A 23322-nucleotide genomic window follows, 5' to 3' on the forward strand; every position below is an offset into this window, starting at 1 on the left:
TTGTTGATTTTATCATCATCATTCGCACGTCATACCTAGGGGGACAAAACTTTCTTTTGGTGAGATTTTCCAACAACCCTCTGAATGACAACGAATCCTCCTGCTATAACTTTTAGGATTCCAAAATCTCTCTCAACTGCATCCATCCATCGCAGTTTGGGTCGACTTCTTCGCACCTGCGGCTTTGCCAAAACGAGTCATTTTACAGGGTTTATTTAATCATTCATTCTAAAAACACGCTCAGGGCTTGATCTTGATAAATTTTGAGACCTGTTAAATCATTTATTAATTTCTGTATTATATCGCTTTCTACTATAGTCAACTAGAGTTTTATAAAACGAAAATTCAGTTTTTCTATCTTTGATTTCAGTTTTCAAATTCAAAATAACAAAAATTGTCGTTTGGACAGAGGATTCATATCGTTTGAGGATATTTTCAATTTCTCTAAACATCGTCGAAGGAGCATTTCATCAGGGGGCATTTTATGCTTCAGTATAAATTATAACAATCTTCTTCTTCTAGGGGATTCACATAGGTGTACACAATTCCTCCTTCAAAGACTGATGCATACAACTCCGTAAATTTTAGTAAATTTCTTCTTATCTGAAAGCAATAAAAATGCACATGGGACTTTTTTTAAAATTCAAAACACAAATTTTTATTTACTTCCGAAACAATCTCTTAATCGTTTTACTGTGAATCCTTAAATTCTTTTACTGTTAGAAGTTTTTGTGAAAGATAATTTTCAGAAGACAAAATCAAAAATGTGCAAAAATCAAGGCTAAAAAATAAAAAAATAAATAAAGAAAAGAGAAGCAGTAAAAATTACCTGGAAAAAAAATATTCTCTTAAAGATTGCATCTCAAAACTGACGCATAAAGGGATGGTTTATTTGCTTTAAAGATTAAATGAATTAAATTATTTACGCCTTAATTTAAGGCATTTAAATATTGAGTCAGATGTAATTTGTTATTTTCAAACAATGAATTTATATTCGAGGATCACTATGACATTTAATCGAATAAATTTTTAAATTTATTATTATTTTTTATTCATTATTACTGTTTATTTAATTAGTTTGTTTCTAATTTAGGTGAATAAATTTTTAAATATTTATTGCATATTTTCTATGATGATATTATCACATAAAATATTAACATATATAGACAGCAACCAGTTAGGAAGTTAATGTTATGATAAGAAAGACATATTTAAAAAATATTAACTGTTTCATTTTGAAACAATTAACTTAAATAAAATATTACCAGTTGAAAAAGTACATTTGTATACGATAAGTATATCACAATATACTCCCTAATTAAAAAGTTCAAAATATTCCTCCTCTTTAAGCATAAAAAGTATCGACAATAAATAATTACAAATATCACTTAAGTTTATTTCACAGTTATAAAACTACCAAAAACATCAACAATAAAGAAAAAGCATCCCTCCAAAGGCTATAGTAGCTTGTTCTCCTTGGTTTTCCCTTATGGGTATAACTCATTAATAGATATAAAGATTAATTTTATTTTCCAAGTTAATTACTTTACTCAGACACCTTTATGCCAATAAAAAGTTTCTTCCAAGCAATAATAGACACAAATCTCGTCCAGAACTTGGTAGGTTTTAATTAAATATAAATTTGAGGGTATAAATCTATATTAACTCCTTTCCTTTCCAAATGTATATACAATACAGTGCAGAATTGAAGTCAACATTACGAACAATAAAGAAAACAAGTTCAATCACTTCACACATGCGTTGCCCCTTTCACTCACTCTGGCTAAAATAGTTTTTGGCTGGTTGGTGATTGTTCATAGATATCAAGCACTGTAGTAAAAAAAAATTGGATACTTGCAAGTGACGTCACGCGTGGGTCAGCCAATCAAATTCGACCCACACACGCATGACTCACTTGCAGGTTTCCAACATCCAACTAAATTTGATCCGAAAATTGATTCAGCATGATAATAAACCCAAACCTTAAAGCTGTACCGCCATGCACAACCACGTGATTAGACACATCCATCGGAATAATTGCTAGCACGCAGTTTTTATCTACTTGCTTGTGGTTTAGTTAATTCTATAAAACATTGGGCCATCATTTAAAAAAAAAAGTTGAGTTAAAGTGAGTGAAACGAGAATAATTAACATGCTCTTAAATATATATAAAAAAAGGTCGTGTTATCGATAGTAATATTCGAGATATTGTACTTCAAATAATGGTGAACTGACCACACAAAACTCAGGAGACAATAGAACTCTTTTAAATCAACACAAACTGTTCAAATTCTCATAAATTCATTTTAAATAATAAGAAAAATTACTGTGTTCATTAAAATATTTTTAAAATTTTTATTGAAGTATAAAATAGACGTAAAGACATATTAAAATAACTTAATATATTTTATTACTTCAAATTTTGATTAAAAAATTGCAAGAAGGAAAACTTAGATTTTGAGAATTTTGAGATTTTTAGAAGAAAAAGAATCAAACGCTGCCAATGTGTCTTAAAATTAAAACTCTTGACGTAGGCTTTAAAGTTTTGCGAAAAATACATGATTACTTTAATAAGAATTTTATTTAATAAATTTTGAAAGATATATAAAAGCCTAAAATGCTATTTTTTTACCCTTAGAGCCCTTCTTAGTTTTTTTATTCATTTTTCTTTCTTTTAAATTACATTCTCTGTACTCCCACTCACTTTAATATTAGTGTTCACTGTAGTTTCTAAACCTACTTGAGTTGACGTGTTTGAGTTGATTACGTTTCATTGTATGTCTCACCCAATTACGACGTAGTATAGCTGCATCTGATAAATGTGCCATCTAACACATCATGTGCCATCTACAGATCCAATCGTATCAAACATGACTACGTCTCTCAAAATAAAGAAAAACAAAAATATTTCGATTAAAATCAAATTTGAAATAGCTATACATTATTCACGCCTGATTGTCTTTTAATTTAAAAATAAGGTTATAATTTTCCTTAAACTTTATCAAACGCTTTACGAAAAACAGAGAAAAAAATCGCTTCTTTTTAAAATATCGAAACCTAACGAAGCGTTCCTTTGCGGTTTACCTTCTCGATGGTTCACAGTTAATACTGTTATCAAAACATCAGGTATCGGAGAGGTACGTTTGACAATTTGGTTTCCCCTCCTCCTTTTCCTCCATCACTTCCACCTGATCCCCGCCCGCTTCCCGTTAGATCGGCTATTGACCCCGGAATGATGAAGTGAAAAGAGAAAACCCTCAAAAACATGGCGGCCGTGGAAACGTCACGTGATTAGAACTGATTCAAGTTCAGGGCCATCCCGTCGACAGGTAGTCTTCTTCCAGAATCGGAAGGGAGAGCATCTTTCTTCTTCGAGCTCTTCCTGCATCTTCCCGGCATCCTTTCCATCCGCATCATCTTGATCTTGAGAGCCGGCGTAAGGATTTGTTAGTGGTTAGACTTAGCAGTGAAGTTAAAGTTGTGCGTTTAAATAATTGTGAACATAGGATATATATATATTTTTTATATAAAAGGTATTTGTTTTCTGCACGATGAAGAAAAATACGAGTAATTTTATGAAGAATTTGGAAATAAGCATCGCTTCTGTTGTTCTCTTAATTTGTTTCCAGAATGTTTTAGCTAATGGTAAATATAACTTTTTTTAAAATACGATTCATTTTTAGGAAAATGTGCATTATTTTTATAGTGAGTGATATTTATGAATAATTAATGTAGAATGTTTCATTTAAAAAACATTCATTGTGTTCACTTGAAAAACAGTTTCATGAAACGTTTAACTGAAGATAAGATTTATTTTTCTGACATTTCATGCATTGGATTTCGATTTAAATTCATATAAGTTTAAAATTACAGTTAATTCGTGCAAATGCGGGTAATAATCATAAGATATTTGCTGATTTTATAATGCTTAGAAACGGGAAAAATAATTTCGTTTAAAGTTTTCATTTGAGTGAAATGTATTTGCTATAAAAGTTAACTGGATGAGAAACATAAACTATAATTAATGTAAAAATTGCTATAGTCAATTTTTCTTACCTTTTCTTATGTCATTTTTTCATTGTTAAACAATATATTAGGTTTTAAGGCAGCATACCTGTTTCATGCTACATCGTTAAAAAAAAGCGAAACGACTTAAAAAAATGTGTTTATCTGTAACTTCGTCAGCGCTTAGACATTTTTTTTAAAAAAAAGAGAGTGAGAGAGAGAATTTAAGTATCTTCTTTTTAGAATGTGGTATTATTTTATTGTGCGTAAAAACTGAAGTCATGTAACGATAAGTATAAGAATATAATAGTTGTTTTAAATTGACTTATTTGAAAGTTTAGCTATGGGTTAAACTTATGATTTGTTTAGTTTATGACTACAAATAAATCATAAGCGTAAATTTGGAAAATGCAGATTTTGAGAGAACGTTTATTAAATAACTTTTATTCATATTAAATTTTTTTTTATGTAATCTGCAGAAATATCTTATAGTTATTCATTAAATTATTTTTAAAAACAACTTCTGATAAATAATTTTTAATGTTAATAATAAAAAATGACTGTTTATTTTAAATATGCATTTTTATCAAAACAATCGACGGGATGAATTAACAAGTTTTTCATGAAACTGTAATGCCGTTAAGAAAATGTGGAATAATTTGACTAATAAGCATATGGCCATCCTTCTGTCATGTCAATTTAATAACCGTTTCAGTAATACATTTCTAATTATTCGATATTTAATCTAACTACTTTATAAGTTACAAATAGTTACATATTTTAGTTACATAGATTATTTGTGTATTTTTTTGGAATAATATTTAAACACTTAAAAATTTAATATTATTTTGTAATATTTGTCTAAATTGAATTTTTTTCTACTAGCTTTAATACAATTCTACTTAAGTAGAAATTTGTGTGTTTAATTAAAACAGATAATTAATTTAATAATTATCATTTAATTAATAGATAATTAAGTGACATTTCAGTGCATTTTATTAAATAAGGTTTAAGGATTATTTGTTGTTGAAAATATTAAATAAACATTTCTTGCTTTAATCTCTTGCCATAGGTTTCTTAATTAGCGAATCTAGAATTTTTTTTTAACATTTATAGTATCAGGCTAGTTTCGGACTTTTTTTTAGATATTAATGTAAAATTTTTAAAAACAAATTTATTTATTTTATTGTGCGTAAAAACTTATGAAACCAACAAAAAAATTAGTTTTAATATTTTTTTTTTATATGGCCATTTTTAGGTAAAAATAAGGCACTATTTCGCATATACGCTAAACACAGTAAAAAAAATTCTATCGTCTGAAACCAAAATTTCTTTGAGGATTTTATTTAGAGGGATATCAACTATGTTTTGGACTATTACCTTAAAAGCAAGTGTATATACTACTGAGTTAGGTATCGATGTAGTTAAGAAAGCAAATTTTTAAAAATTTCCGTGCTTGTCTTTGCGAAAAAAACATAAGAAGCGTACTTTTCTTTGCATAAAAAAAGAAATTCTACTTTTTTCTCTTAGCCTGTAGTTCAAAATATGCGTACTATGATCGTAAACGCTCATAAGAAAATGTAGACAATTATTTTAAAAACTATAAAGAGATATCGTGTGTAAGGTGATGTAAAATACCGAGAAAAAAATACCGATTTTTAGTTAAATGCATTTAAAGACTTAAACTTTTTAGTCTATCCACTGTTTTCGACTTGCACAAAATTTATTATAACTTTGTAAATAATTGTAGAACAAACAAAAGTAAGGTATTTTTAGAAAGTTAAGACTACAAAAATTCTAAATTTTTAATAAACTTATTTTCGAAAAAAGTTGCCCAAAATCATTTTTTTCACTAATCAGATACCTTAAAGTATTCAAGTCATATAATTTTCATCCTTCGAATTTTAATCTGCATCTCTAATTGAGGTTTTCAATCGCTATCAGTTGTCAAGTGCACTTGGAACCTTTTTCCACTAGTACATTTATTCATTGAGGTAATGTCGTTTAGTTAATAACGCTAAAATAGGATCTTTCTCTGCAGAATAAAAATTTTTTCGCTTGAAACTTCTGAACTCTTTAATGATAACTAATATGTCTCAGAGACAAAAACACTTCTAATTTAAAAAGAAAATGTAGATTTATGAATTTATAAGAAGAAAATTTGGTTTTTCAAATTTATCTGCGCTGAAATGTATTGTTTGAAGTTTTTGAACGAAATTCCCAAATAAAAAGATCATTTAAATATATTTTAACCATTCGCATTTTGATAAAAAGTTCCTAAATTTCAAATTGCTCCGGAAACATTACCGGAAGAAAAATGATAGGATTGAAAAAAAATTAGACCCATAAAAACGTTGCTATGACAACATGTCCGTGTTCAAGGATGTAATTTTAGAGCATCCTATTCATCAAAGTGAAATCCGAATGAGAGTAAAAGCTTTTTACTCTATTAAAAGCTTTTTCTGAAAATGTTTTATGTGCTATTTCCTTTCTTTTTTTATTGCATCAAAAGATCGTTAAACTGTTTGATAGATGTTACGGATATTTGCACCATAAAATCACACACACGCAACTTACAATTTTAATAAGGTGGTAATGCGAGTGAACGAGTTTTTTTCTTCTTTTTAAATCTTATAATTTGGTGATGAATTATTTATTGTTATTCGTCTTCGGTTAAGGAAATTAGGTTTAAAAGAAGGGGGTAACAAAGAAAGGCGAATCTTATAACCAGCTAATCCACAGCTATTTTAAACAATTGTATGTTTCTTAACACCATATATATGTATAGTGCGCAAAATAAAAAATGAACCACCCTGAATAATTTTTGATTTAATGATCTGATCTTTAAGTTCTAGGACACAATCTTAATGGATTGAGAGAGTGATCTCCAAATATACTAATTAATTAATGCAGACAAAATTTCAAGTTACAATATCAGATGAAATGTTTTTTCTCTGAATAAACATGCTTTTTTCCAATGAATTCGAATTTCTCATTCGACCGATTTGGCTCAAATTTTGTATTTTATCATCTAAAATTTTATTCCCTAAAATCATTTAAAATCATTACTTTTTTCGACTATTATTAATCAAAATAATAGTAAATAATAAATATTTGCTAAATTGTTTTTAGCGGGAAATTATCTTTGAATAAGCAAATTTAATAATTGTGTCCAAAAAATTTTGTCAAACTACTGGGACCATATTTCAAAGATTGTAGCTAGTATTTTGGGGTTAGAAATCTAAATCCATCGAAAAAAAATGGTGTATATATTCAGTGAATGTAAGCATCTTATTTCGTAACTTAAAATATCATCTACATTAATGAATAAGCATATTTGAGGTCACCTCTTTAAAACCATTAAGAAAAATTCCGGATCTAATAACGATAAAATGTACCAGCACTCAGGATGCCGACACATTTCACTGTAAAATCCATTTTCGCCAAAACACGTTAAAATCCATTTTCACCGAAACTGTAAAAATTACGGTATAACATTTTACGGTAAAAATGGATTTCAAGGAATAAATTTTACGGATAATGCACCATAAATATTTTATACCAAAATTTGATCCGGAATTTCTTACAGTGTACGTTCTCATCATTTTTCTACCAACACATCTACCCAGTATCAAGCAGATGCTTAGTCATACACTTTTCTGTTGTCGACATTTAATCTGGCTGCACTCTTGGCTGAAAAAATAATGGCCGGCGCCAACCACGCAATATCTATATGTCATGATATATTTTTCAATAAAATTAATTGATCACCATAAAATATATAAATAAGGAACTTATAAAGTTCACCAAAAAATCGGCAAAATGGGAAGATATACAATAAAGGACTTTATTGAGTAAAAATAATACACAAGAATTTAACACGCCAAAATTAAAGAAACATTTTTCACATTTTTCACAAAATTAAAGAAACATTTTTCACTTAAAAACAAAGTAATTAATGATTGCGCCATTAGCATCATATAATAAAACGTCAGCGTTTTAATTATGAATTATTTATAGAATTATTTTTATTGTTTATAAAATGTGTTTTTGAATTCCCCATTCAAAATGCAGTCATGCTTGAAATACATTTCTTTATCATAAAATAGTGCTGTTTCTTTATCTACAACTGTTAGCATGTTACAATATGGAATTTCGCATTTGTAAAACAAATCTGAAAATATTAAATTATATCATAAATAATTCTCAATCCAGATCGTTCTACTCCAGAAACTAAACCTCAAGGGAGAAAAAAAGGTAATTTTGAGTCACGTGTCTATCAATGAACGGTAAAATCCACAATTTATCGCTCATGTAATATTAATGCTAATCCTCAAAGTCAAGGTATACATCTGTCAAATTCAAAGTTTCTTCGCTTCGATTCTTTTAAAAAAAGGATTATTTTTCTACTTATTTTTGGATTTTTAATATTAAGTGACACAGTGAACAGTTTGCAAGCTTGTCGAAAATGCAGGATAATTTCCATCTGCATTGAATGAAATATGGAAAATAAAATCGTAAAATTTTTCAAAATAACACTTTTAAAAAATAGCCGGATTGCGAATTGAGATTAGTAAGAAGAGAAATTTCATAACAGTCTTAGCTTATTTATTCAAAATTAAATTAAATGTTTTACTTTTATAAAAATATTTATTATTTGATAAGGTGCTCTGGCCCGTGTTCGATTTGCTGACATACTGCCGTGATTTCTACAGTCATTATTTGTTTCCTGACTATAAACGAATTGTTACGCATAACTTAAAAAATATTCAATTAAACGATCCCAAATTGTATTAGCACATATTCAGTGGTCAATTTCATTCGGGTCAAATTTAAATTTTATCGTATAGTAGTCCCTGTTACCACTGCAATTTCACGTGGAATTTTGATTTTTAATTTCCTCTTTAAATTTTAGTTTCTATAACAGCTCCTTAAATGTTTTTCACCCAAAAATATTTAGTAATTGTGCAAAAAATTGATTCCAAATAATATTTCATAATTTTGTTTTCATTTTATTACTTGTCTCTGTTGATTGGAAGCAGAACTCATGAGAAAAGTAAATGCAACTTGTTTGCACTTTAATAATTACAAAATCATTAATATGTGTAGACACCGATTTAAACATGCTGTCACAAAATGTTGTGTAATAAAGTAATGTTGTAGGACTACTTTAATGTAACGCCGGTTTCAGCTTCAAGCCTTTAATTCGAAATAATAAACAAAATTTAAAATGTTATAATAAAGAATGATAAATGACTACTATACGTAAGTATCTTTAAATTAGAGATAAAGAAATACTTTATGAGTAAACAATGCCTTCATAACTGTTACTAATTTAATACTGATGACTAGCCGGATCGTTCCATGTGATTTATCTGTCCAATGAGAATTATGCTGCATTTTCATTTGATTTTCATGGACATCGATATATTTTTTTTAAATAGTCGATGATTTTAGTCAGAAGATAATTGCACCGTAAGGATATCTTTTTATTTACAAAAATTAATAAATCTATATTTCATCAGATAATATACTAAAAAACAGGTTTTATAGGGAGATTTTTGACTTTCCTTGATATATTGTTATCTATAATAAAAAAATGAAGATTTCGTTGGAGTGTGTGACTCCAGAATAGTTTGTTCTATCGTTCTGAAATGTGGAAAGCGGCTGCAAGGGACAATTTTAGCCCTAGATCTAAATATTCGATCGAAATTTTCAATTAGATCATTCGAGAGAGCCGCTTGAGGGAATAAATTTTCGCGTTAGTCATTGTTTTAAATTAATCTGTAGACTATTCGATTTTGTCAGCCTCAATGATGCTTGCTAACTTATAGCTCTATTTGATCCAAAGAAATGTTTATTGCATGCTAACAAATATTTCATTTTATTATAATATTATATTTTATTAATACTATATTTTATTAATATATATTTTATTAATATATTTTTTATTTGCTATGTTGGATAAATTCAAAGATAGACGCTAACGTAGTAGCTTAAGCAGACTACGTCCCAAAATTAGAATTCCTTAAGTTATCTGAAACCTCGAGTTTATTTTGCTTATAGTATGTTTTGAAACGTGGTAAGGAAATCAATGGTAAGGAAATGAATTTAAAGTAAGTAAAGTATTGAAGGGCAAAATAAAAGGAAATGTAGTATTAATTTGTTTATTAGAAACATAAATATCACCCTACTATTGATGATGATAATGACACCTAATTAATTTACGTAACAGATATAAGCTATGTGCTAAAAAGCAAAGTTAATGGAATAAAGATACTCATTCGTTTAAGGAAATTGTAAAAGTTCGCCTTACCAATATTGACACAGATGCCGTTTAATTAATTTTGGTAATAAGTACCACTGATAACTGGTAACTGGTGCAGTTTTAATAAGGAAATATTCAGAAAATATTTTTTCAGTGATATATTAAATTTATTTTTGTTATATTAAACAGTAACAAAGACAGTGTATTATTATTTTTAAGAATCAGAATGGAAGGAACTTTCTTCCTTAACTATTTATGAATAATTTAAACTGTATATTAATAGTCAAATAGAGAAATAGTCATCCTCTAAAGTCCTTATTAAGGTCTTAAAAGAATTCTATTCGTTTTTAAATGTTCGCTTTCAATTTGCTACCACTGATAAATTATTAAAATTTCCCTAATGCTGAGAACTTTTAATATAGATTTATTTTGTGTAAAGGGTGCCTGACGGCCTCTTGAATAAGGAAAATAATGAAACCAATTACGTGATAATAGTAAATTTTAACAAACATGAGTTGGCCGCAAACAATAGCATCATGCCAAACGATACCGAATACAGTCAATCTAATGGGATGAATTACAAAGGACGTGTTTTGTAATTCATCTCATAAGTGAAGCCAACAGAAAGGGCAACAAATGCCACTTGAAAATATAATTAAAAAAGGATTGGAAACAATAGTATTGTTCAAATCATCTTAAATTCAATTGTTAAATGCTATCTGTAAAAATAAAATAAAATAAATAGTTAGTTACAAAATATTGTTGAATACGAAAAATCTTTAACTTTATGTAGATGAATTAAATTTGAATATAAAAGAAAAGCCGTTTTAGATTGCATAATATTATTGATGTAAATAACCATTTAGGTTTTTGAAACTCAATATATTCTACAGAAATGTATATAAATTTTTTTTTAATCTTTTATAACATTGTTAACAATAGTGCTTGGTGTTATCGGATTATATAGAAATTTATCTCCAGGAAATATTGATTCATGGCTTCGATTTTCTAATCCAACTAAATCAAACTATTTTTTACATTACTTAATATTTTTGCAACACCAATAAGAGTTACTAGTACTTAATGAAATATCGTATTCGTATTATGTTATAGTAATTATTGTCATCTATAACATTCGGGATACTATCATATATGATATTCAATATTCAGCGATGTATATAACGCTCGGGTTATTAATGTTTTCGATTATTATTCTTAATTTTTTGGCATTTATAATAATTCATGATTTATCATGACATTATGTTTTGAAATAACATTACCGCGATCGATAAATCGCGAAAATATCGATGTTTCACGATGTTCTTAGCTCTAGTTATTAATTAATGTTTACAACTGGGTGAAAATTGGCAATTTCGATTTTCTTTTCTATCCATGTTTAGTTCATTAGCTTTACAAAATTCTTTAAACTTTTGATCTCCAAATTCTTAGTAATGAGGTGATAGTAGTTTTTCGAGAGACGAAACAGAAACAGGGGGAAGTAAATTTCCTAAATCGAAACTAAAGTGTTTTTGTTATGTTTTGAGCATTTTAACCTTTTTCTATTTGAATAAATTATATTCTTAGGACAAAAAAATTTTTTACAGAAATTAATTTACGAGTTATTAATTTTTTTTTCTTCAAATTTTTCTAACATTTCAGAATTTTCTTGCATTTTAAATACATTTTCTGAAGAATGCTGATTTTAAGAAAAAGTCCTAACGGCAGCATGCATAATAATGAAAGTTCAGAATTCTTTAAAATTTTGCATGTAGATTTTATACGTTAATGATGTTTTCAACTAAAAGTTAAGGATTAAGAGCGAATTTGTTATTTTTATCAAAGGCTTTTAGTAAGAATATTTAGAATTTTTCTTCAAAAATATCAATATGGAACAATATATTTAGTTCTATTTCATTGTGTGTTTGAAAAGTTTTTAATTCTTTATTTCAAAATGCATGTAAACACATTAATGATCTCGAGAAAAACTTTCGTGAAATTTATGCATGACAATTTGTTGTAAAGCTGTGAGCGTGACATGAAAAATTTATAGTTTTTGAACTCATTTTTTTGAAAAATATTTTATACATTTTTAAACATTACTTTAAATTTATAACTTGTATACCCCTTTTTACCAAAAAGTGAAATTAAAATATTAGTTAAGCCTTTTTTCTTTAAATAAAAATTGGTCTAGTTGGATACCGTAAAATTAAGAACATTAAAATTATCCCGATAAAATGTATTAAAAATAATTTGTAAAATAACGTTTAGGCATCATTCCTGTTCGGTATGTAGGATATTTAACCTTTTACCTACCAATGTAATTTAAATATATAAAAAAAAAAGAAGATTGATGTGAAGGTTAAATGAATGTTCAAATCAGAAACGTATGATTGCTTACGTATATTGAAGGGAATTAAAGCCGAGGAAGTAAATCTCCGTGTGTTTGAATGTAAAATAACGGAACTACCATCAGTTACGGTTCAGTTCTTTCCGTCTACTTTTGATGAACTTTATGGCTAAAGAATTACACACGAATTAATCTTTCAAGTTGACTAGGCTACGAAAGAAAGCCTCCGAGATATAAAGCTTCAGCCTATATCACTGCCTAAATATAATGCCTTTTTTATATTCAATGAAATATATTTTAAAATACGGTGTTAAAGTATAATATGAGCTTATTTTATGGCCCGTTTTGTTCTCAGTTTATTTGAATATTGTACTTACTGAGTCGTAAATTTTTTTTTTCTTCTAGTTTTTGAAGAGCAACGTTTAGTAAGATAAGAAGATGAGTTTTATTAGATTTAAACTTGTTTTCAGGTTTTAGATGCTTTCATGTGAAAATATGTTCGGAGAAAAAAATTCTAGTGAAATTACGTATTGTGTGGTAATGACATTTCTGGTTTTTAAAAATTATAATTCTAGTTAATAAAACCAAAATCTACGGTATTTAAATCATTAATTTGATAATTTTTTCTTTCATATGATAACGGCTTACGGGAAATTCTGATTTTCAAAACTGTAGTTTTTATTAATACACATTCAGTCAAAATACAAAACTGAAAAGTAAATTTAACCTTCTAAATGTTTTTTTATGCCATAATGTAAGGAATGTTAAAACTACTAGATTTTACCATTTTACAAAATTTCGTAAAATATTATAAAACTATATTTTATTGATAATTTTATCAAAATCGTTACCGGAGCTATTCGGAGAAATTTACCAAGACTTTTGGTGCTCTCATAGAACCAGAAACTGGGTAAATTTTACCATATTCTGGTAGTTTGGATCATACTTATTTTTTAAATGTGTGAAGTATATTTAATTTATTTTGAATATGTAGGAATGAGTATATATTGCTTATGTTAAAGCTTCTATTCATATTTCAGCAGCGTTCATGTAGAAATCTAAAACTTATATGATAAATTTTGGATATTTGTGAATAAATAAATATTTCACAAAACATCATAGCTCAAGTTGTAATATAATATAAGGTTTTCCCATTTTATTCGAAGTTATTCGTTTTATTCATTACTATCTCATTTTCTGAATAACATTTTTAGTTTATGAAAATCAATAACTTTGGAAGAAAGAAAGTGCGTTTATAGAGATTTAATGTTTATTCATTTTTTTAAAAAGTTTATGGAAGCTTTATTAGGAAAACTGAAACACATTATATTTATTTCGAATAGTTTAGAACATTTCACTTGCATGTCAAAAAATCTTAAGTATAGTTGATGCTTAATTTGTAGAAAAAATTTAAGATTGGAACATTAATGTTAATGAATAAAAATTAGAATTCAAGATCCCCTTTAAATTTTCAGTAACTATCAATATTTTAAAATTATCATCTGAACTTGGGCTTAGTTTCAATAAGTTTATAGTTACAGATCTAAACTGTCTAGTACAGCGGATCCCAATTTTTTTGGCTGAGAAACCATAAATAATCAACTTTCTTACGGCAAAATCCCGACTTTAGAAGTAACAATGGTGAACGTAATGAACATTAAAGGACTATTTTATTTTGACTTATAGACTTTTTATATTTAAAAAGAAGAATGAAATTCTCCCACCGTTTTATCATTAATAAGCTTAAACAAGGTTATATGTTCGATAGTTTATTTCGCTGTCTTGGAGCTAAATCTAGTTGTAAAGCTGTAAAAAAAAAAATTGTATTGATGTAAAAGGAAAAATAAAAAATACTTCTAGTTTTAAGAGAAGTTAAGAAGAAGTTAAGAAGTTAAGTCACTTTTGCTGGGAAAAGTTTGAGCGCTGATTTTAGTAGCATTGTTTTAAATTTGATTATTAATTGTCTTGCGGTAAGTTCTTCATTTTAGAGAAATTTTGAACCATATATTTTAATACTGTGTGCGTTTTAAAGGTACATTTATAAACTTTTACTTATGTTCAAGATAATTTCCATGTGGAAATAATTAAATTTATTTGAATATACTTCGAATGATAATTTGATAATTGAAAGAAAATTGAAAATAGTAATCAATTCATCTTGTGTTTTAAATTAATCATCAAACTCGTAATTTTAAGTTTCACTATTTGTAAACAATTTTAAACATAAACTTAAACTGTTTTTTTTTATGGTTGGTTTACTTTATTGATTATAACTCCATTTTGATTTTTTTCCTTTTTTTTTAAACTCATTGTTGGTGTTTACTGGCTACCAAACTTTTCCTCTAAAACTTGTTTTCGTTACTCCAAAGCGAGTACGGGACAAACAGGGATAGTTGAAAAATTCCCTTAAAAGAATAAATTATTTTCGATTTTATTGAAATGTTTAAAAACTGTTATTTGTTTTGGAATGCTGTAATTTAATTTAGATAATTTATTAAAAATTTCAAAAATTTTTGATAAAAGCTAAATATAAGTATTTAATTTTTAAACACCTTAATTTTACAATTATATTAAATTTCTGATTTTAGAAAATATCGAATTGCTTAAATGATAGGATTACTTTTGATAGCTCATAATACGGTAAACTATTGAGTACATAACAGAAAACAAGTTTTTTTTTCTGATTCTACAATGAGAAAAAAAATATTCCTCTATGGGAAGACCCATAGCTCTGTAATTTTTATCGAAACACTTTAGTAAGGATTTTGGTAAAATTAACAACAAAATATAGTTTTATAATGTGTGATAAAATTTCATAAATTTAGTAAAAATTTTTAATTTTATAATGATACCTTAGAACATGCTATAAAAACTCTTTATTCGGATAAATTAACTTTCTAGCAAATATGTCATTACCATACAGTCATACGGTTATATCACCCTACGGTTATTTCGGTACCGTATGACATATTATACGGTAATATGCTATACGGTTATTTAACAGAATTTTTTTCTCCGTGTAAAAAAAAAAACAGTTTTTTTAAAATTCTTAACTAACTAAAAAGTTAATCGTCGCTTAAACTATTGTGAACGCTTAATAAGAAAGATAAAAATTATTAAGTACTTGGTTTTTATTTTTATTTATCATCAAATCTTCCTGAGATAAAAATGTTGGTGAAAAAACGCTTGTTACACTTTTATTTTAAGAGCCGCGATATCCTAAAAGTGGTTAAAGCATGGTGAAGACCTGGGGTTCGATCCCCAGTGTCGACTTGAAGACCATCCAGCTTCCGATCGATGGGTACTGGCTTGTTCGGACAGTAAAAGCGGCGTTGGTCACGAATCTGGCCCACAATGGGCTGTTGTGGGATTGCATTGCTTTACACTTTTAATTTACCAATACTAATAAATGTATAGAGCAATGTGTTTTCATTTANATATAAAGCTTCAGCCTATATCACTGCCTAAATATAATGCCTTTTTTATATTCAATGAAATATATTTTAAAATACGGTGTTAAAGTATAATATGAGCTTATTTTATGGCCCGTTTTGTTCTCAGTTTATTTGAATATTGTACTTACTGAGTCGTAAATTTTTTTTTTCTTCTAGTTTTTGAAGAGCAACGTTTAGTAAGATAAGAAGATGAGTTTTATTAGATTTAAACTTGTTTTCAGGTTTTAGATGCTTTCATGTGAAAATATGTTCGGAGAAAAAAATTCTAGTGAAATTACGTATTGTGTGGTAATGACATTTCTGGTTTTTAAAAATTATAATTCTAGTTAATAAAACCAAAATCTACGGTATTTAAATCATTAATTTGATAATTTTTTCTTTCATATGGTAACGGCGTACGAGAAATTCTGGTTTTTAAAACTATAGTTTTTATTAATACACATTCAGTCAAAATACAAAACTATAAAAGTAAATTTTACCTTCTAAATGTTTTTTATGCCATGATGTTTTTTATTATCATTTTGCAAAATTTCGTAAAATATTATAAAACTATATTTTATTGATAATTTCAACAAAATCATTACCGAAGCTATTCGGGGAAATTTGCCAAGATTTTTGGTGTTCCCATAGAACCAGAAACAGGGTAAATTTTACCATATTCTGGTAGTTTTGATCATACTTATTTTTTAAACGTGTGAAGTATATTTAATTTATTTTGAACATGTAAGAATGAGTATATATTGCTCGTGTTGCTTGTGTTAAAGATTCTATTCATATTTCAGTTGAAATGTACATTTATTGAGTCTTAAAATATTTTTTAGTTCTTGAAAATCAGCATTTAGCGAGGAACGAATACATGTTTTATAAAATTTTAATCGCTTTTTCAGTATATAGCAGCTTTTATGTAGAAATCTAAAACTTATATAATAAATTTGGGATATTTATGAACACATAAATATTTCACAGAACATCATAGCTGAAGTTGTAATGTAATATAAGCTTTACCCATATTATTTGAAGTTATTCGTTTTTCTTAATACTATCTCATTTTCTGAATAACATCTTTAGTTTATGAAAATCAATAACTTAGGAAGAAAGAAAATGAGTTTACAGAGATTTAAATGTTTTTTTAATTTTTTTGGAAAGTTTATGGGAGCTTTATTGGGAAAACTGAAGCACATTATATTTATTTCGAATATTTTAGAGCATTTCACCTGCATATCAAAAAATCTTAAGTATAATTGATACTTTAATTTGTAGAAAAAATTTAAGAGCGGAACATTAATGTTAATGAATTGAAATTAGAATTCAAGACCCCCTTTAAATTTTTAGCAACTATCAATATTTTAAAATTACCATCTGAACTTGGGCTTAGTTTCAATAAGTTTATAGTTACAGATCCAAACTGTTTAGTACAGCAATCAAATTTCTTTTCTTATTTTTTCTAGCTACGAAACCATAAATAACCTTCCTACGGCAGAATCTAAAAAGAAGAATGAAATTTCTTCTCCATTTTGTCATTAATAAGCTTAAATAAGGTTATATGTTCGATAGTTGAATTCGCTGTCTTGGAGCTAAATCTAGTCAAGGTATAAAAAAAAATTTGTATTGATGTAAAAATAAAAATAAAAAGAACTTCTACTTTTAAGAAAAGTTTTAAGAAATCTCCTTAAGTCTCCTTTGCTGAAAAAAGTTTGAGCTCTGATTTTAGTAACATTGTTTTAAATTTGATTATTGATTATCTTGTGGTAAGTTCTTTGTTTTAGAGAAATTTTGAACCATATATTTTAATACTGGATGCATTTTAAAGCTACATTTGTAAACTTTTACTTACATTCAAGATAATTTCCTCATTGAAATGATTAAGTTTATTTAAATATACTTCGAATGATAATTTGATCATTGAAAAAAAAATTGGAAACATTTATCAGTTCATCTTGTGTTTTAAATTAATCATCAAATTCGTAATTTTAAGTTTCACCATTTGTAAACAATTTCAAACATTAACTTAAACTGTTTCTTTTTTTTATGGTTGGTTTACTTCATTGATTATAACTCCATTTTGATTTTTTTCCTTTTTTTTTTAAACTCATTGTTGGTGTTTACTGTTGGAATAATAAAGGCTACCAAACTTTATAAGAAAGATAAAAATTATTAAGTGCTTGGTTTTTATTTTTACTTATCATCAAATCTTCCTGAGATGAAAATGTTGATCATAAAACGCTTGTTACACTTTCATTTTAAGAACTGCGATGTCCTAAAAGAGTTTAAAGCAATGTGAAGAACTGGGGTTCAATCCCAGTGTCGGTTTGAAGACCATCCAACTTCCGATCGATGGGTACCGGTTTGTTCGAACAGTGAAAGCGGCGTAGGTCATGAATCTGGCCCACAACGGGCTGTTGTGGGATTGCTTTGCTTTACACTTTCAATTTACTAATACTAACAAATGTATAGAGCAATATGCTTTCATTTATTTTAGCTTTTTGTTACCCCCTCACTAACAAACATAAGGCAAATATTGAATTTTTACTGTTGGCAAAAGTTACCCCATATTGCTGAGTAATTACAACCACCCTGATTTCTGTTTCATTAATTAATTTATTATTTATTTCACTTATTTTTTATAAATTTTGAAAAACTTTAACATGCATAAACATTAAACACATAAAAAAAAACTTTTATATGCGTAAACATAGTGAGGTGAACCGGGGTTCGATCCCGGCGATGGCTTGTCGATACGAACTCCGCATCCAGCTTGCACCGACCACAGTGCAGACGTGAAATATCCTCAGTGGTAGACGGATCATGGTTTAGAGTCCCCTTGCAGTCAGGCTAACCGTGGGAGGTTCTCATTGTCTTCCTCTCCATGTAACGCAAATGCGTTTCATCAAAAAGTCCTCCACGAAGGCAAATTTCGCTCAATAATTGATCCAGGAGCTCCCTTGTCTTCTGGATTGGGTTCAAAATTACATGGCTACGGAATTAAATATTAGTAGCCGTAAACCTAAAAAAATTGGGTCGACTGTTCAACGACGGTTATAAAATATAAAATATATGTGTAAGCATAGAGTGTAACTGTTGGCCCAAATTCCGTAACAGTTAATTCATCTCTAATGCCCTGGAACTGGCAGTTGTCTTAAAATGAAAAATGACCCCATTAACTCTGAATAATGGCAATACGATACTAATTTAATTTTTTTTCTTTTGCAAAACAATCCGGAATAGTGTTCAAGCTTACCGGATTTTGAATGATTAGCATCCTATCTTATCAATCAACACTCCTGTTTCAGAACAACCTTTCTTATCGGATAGTTAGTCGCTGTTTTGTAGCCATTTTGAATTTCTGTGTACTGTCACGCAGTAACTGTCAAACTCATCAGGGTACTGAACCGAGACTTGTTTAAACACGCCCCCGAAAAGAAACCGAAACGACCCTGAATATTCAGCAACTTCCTACAAATGTTGTGTGGGAAAGCTATTTGAGAAAGCGAATCGATTAAGTGGCGTAATTCTGCAAAAACAACTTGTTTTTGTTATTTCCGTATTTAGAGGGTGTAAAAGTAAATTTTCACTTTAATTTCTTAGATTGTTCAGAAACAAATACAGAACCCGTTTAAGAAACAAATTGGATTCAGCTGTTTAAACCTACAATATTTGGACAAAATTGGATTCATTACTTTGCTACAGTGAAAGCTGAAGGAGTTATTTAAAAAAATCAAATTAGAAAAAGTAATTATTTAGTTCGTGAAAACCTAAAACGGTTCTTATAATAAAAATTTATGCATAAAGTTTCACTGTTTGCATCAAAATAAAATAAGGTTAATTACAATCAATGTAGAAAATTGCAGTTTTACAGAGAACAGGACCATTTCTGATTGATTAATAGAATTATGAAGTTTTTTAAAATTGAAGGGAATAGATTATTTATATTGACTGTAATAATGAATGATATAATGTAATAACGAAGGGACAGTTTTAGCATTTTCAACAATGCCCACTTTTTAAGGCATGTGGCCACTTTTTCAAAGACTGCAAAAATTTTAAACGATTTTAACACCGGTTATAAAATAAAATAAAAATATTGATGTCAATAATGTCATTTCTGTTTAAGAATTTTCCAAAATATGGTAAACAGCAGTTCGTATGAGCTAGTTACAAATATTTAAAAATCAAAAAGCATATTATTATTATTAAGTTATTTGCATTTCTAGTCATTTCTAAAATTGTACTTTATTTTATAACCGTCGTTGAACAGCCAGCCCAATTTTTTGGGTTTACGACTGTTAATGTTTAACTCCATAGCCTTGTAATTTTGATCCCAATCCAGAAGACAAGTAAACTCCTGGATCAAGTATTGGGAGAAATTTGACTTCGTTAAGGACTTCTTGATGGAACTAACCCGCATTTGCGTTACATGGAAGACCGCAAGAACATCCCACGGTTAGCCGGACGGCAAGGGGACTTTAACCCACGATCAGTCTACTACTGAGCATATTTTACGTCAACACTGAGGTCGGTGCGAGAAATTCGTATCGACTAGCGATTAACTTGATTCGAACCAGGTTCACCTAATTGGAAGTCGAATGCTCTATCCCCTGAGCTATCGAGACTCCATTTCTAAAATTTGAGACGAAATACCTAGATCATTTTCAGATAACATAATTAAAGTTACTTTATCCTGGTCGAAATATGTTTTTGTATTATAAAGAGGGCCAAGATATCATTTAAAATATAAGTCGGTGTGCTTTGATAGAAAGTCAGATGGTCATCTTTAACTTTTGAAGTCATAAGTCGGAACAGGTAGAATGGGATAGTTAAAAATATTTAACTATCAAACTGCGGCATCTTTTATATAGGAAGAGTAAAATATACTGTTCTCTTCATTTGCGTCTTCAATATCCGGTGAAAAGTTCTAGCTATTGTTGTTATCGTTATTTCAGATTCGTAACCTGAACTACTTTAAATATTTTTTTAATCAACTATTTTACTACTTGTTTCTTATTGTTCAGGATTTAAATCATGTTTTTAAAATTTAAATTGCAATGTTGTGAAATACAATAGATTCTATATTTTTTCCTTTTTCCTAATGACTGGTTAAAAATATACCTAGTATATTATTCGAATCATTAATTCGTTAAATGTTTAGTTTAAAAGTAAATTAGCGTGGATTAATTAACGTGGACTAATAATAATATAAATGAAAAAAGTTTACCTAAATATTTTGTCTTCAACCAAGTCTGTTTATATTATTTTAAACTTCTTTTAACACTTATCTTTAAACTACTTGATTTGTTTGTTTTTAAACACTACGCGTTTTTTTTTCCACTTGTAGATTTGGTTTTCTCCGATTTAATTTAATTAAATTTTGATATTGAAGTGGGCTATTCCGTCGTAGTAGGTCATGAAAACGAACTATAATTATAGTTTGTTTTGCCATGGTTTACTGAATTGGTTTAGAAAGTAATTATTTATTAACTTAAGTATAAGTTCTTTAAGTGATATATTTGTGAGGGAATTTATTATCATACTTTATTATTTACTTTATGACTAGTATTTCTTTAGTCTTTTTAGCATATTTTAGTTATATTTGACTTTATTTTACTTTTGTTTATTGGTATTCTACTTGCTTATGTTTTATGAAGACAAATATTTTTTAAAATTATTTGCAATATTTTGATATTTTTTAAATTTAAGAGAATTGTTTTAAAATTTTTTCATAATATTTAAAATTGATCCATTTTTTTAGATTTTTATCAAACTTATTATCTCATTTCGTCTTATTCTGTTATCTTATTTTTTTCGTACCTTAAATGCCTTAAAATTCTCTCTTAGAAAAAAATAAATTATACTTTGAACTATATTATAATTATTACGAGTACAATAATCCCAGAAAAAAGTTTTTAAACTTTGAAGCATAATACCAGTTCAAACATTACATTCTCAGAAAAATAGGTTTAAAAGTTGAACCATTATGAGTACTACATTCGCAGAAAAACTGATTCAACTTTGAACCATAATACCAGTTCAAGCATTCACCCCTCAAAAAATTTGATTCTACATTGAACTATAATCTTATGCAAACATAAAATTGAAGTGAAAAATTGTTTTATTACATTGTCATTCCAATTACTTACATTAATCATAGGAGAATTGTAGAAAAATTTCTGCGCATGCGCTGTGAAGATCAAATAGAGTTAAGAGGGAAGAAACATAACACTGAGCAAAATCTCTTTCGTATCGTGTGTAATCAAATTAAAAAGAGGACCATTTAATTTGATTACACAACACTACGGTTTAAATTTGAAACATCATAAGACTGTAGCAAATTTAAACAATATCATGGTTCAACATGTTCTAAACTATTTAACATTGGTGTCTGGCAAATTTAAATTTCAAAGTTTCATTTGTTCTCTACAAGTTTGACCTTAGTATCATGCAATCGAGTTTATGCAACATTAATTATCGTGGTAATATAGTTTAACTTAGCATCGTATTAAAGTGCAAACAACAAATTAAGAAAAAACAATCACGATATTTTTGTTCAAGAATGCTTCAATATCAACAATATTCGAATGCGGGTTCCAAGCTTTTATCCATTGAAAAGAAACACACTAACACAATCTGAACAGGTTATGCATTCTAATTCAAGTCTGATTGTGAACTTGTACTATAATTAAAAACCGTGATCTCACTGAACTTATTCACTTTAACACTCTGTCATTCTATGAGGTGGGTTGACGACAAACACGAATTCTGCTTAAAATTCGGCAGGCATCGAAAGTCAATGGGCGTAACACAACCTTTCTGCATATAAACAAGAGGTCCTTAAGAATGACGCATGGAAAAGGGTCAAATAGCATTGTCGCCGAGGTGGGAAAAAAAGACTTGCTAACACTTAAATGATATCATCTCGTCGCCTCTCTTTTATTTCTATGGTGTCTTTTCTTTTTAAAGCTTAGTTAGTAGTTAATAGAAAATATTACAAGCAGAAAATAAATTTGCATTTAAAAATACAGAAATTCTAGCTTTTACCACTTAAAAGTAGACATTAGTGATTCTACAGATTATTTAGCTAATATGCAAATTAACTAGAGTAATCTAGAGAAAGTTATTTCATTACTCAAATCTCTAAGAATTATAGATAATTGCAAACTACCTTTATTTTCTGCTCATTACTAACTAAGCAATCGTTTACGTGAAGATTGGATGTTTGTTGGAACAGCAACACCGCTTCTGTACGTTTAAAT

The 23322-nt window shown here is 28.2% G+C and overlaps 1 protein-coding gene across 1 annotated transcript in view; it reads left to right on the plus strand.

Annotated features, from left to right (window-relative positions):
- The first annotated feature begins 3329 nt into the window (after nucleotides 1-3329).
- The window catches only part of LOC107455704 (uncharacterized), a 66367-nt gene continuing 46374 nt past the window's right edge, over nucleotides 3330-23322 (plus strand). Inside the window, exon 1 of the mRNA XM_043047185.2 lies at nucleotides 3330-3645. Within this exon, the coding sequence (XP_042903119.1) occupies nucleotides 3552-3645 (94 nt within the window). The 5' untranslated portion in view covers nucleotides 3330-3551. The remainder of the gene's footprint in view (nucleotides 3646-23322) is intronic.

This window comes from Parasteatoda tepidariorum, chromosome 1, assembly GCF_043381705.1.
Source record: "Parasteatoda tepidariorum isolate YZ-2023 chromosome 1, CAS_Ptep_4.0, whole genome shotgun sequence".
NCBI classification, from domain to species: Eukaryota; Metazoa; Arthropoda; class Arachnida; order Araneae; family Theridiidae; genus Parasteatoda; species Parasteatoda tepidariorum.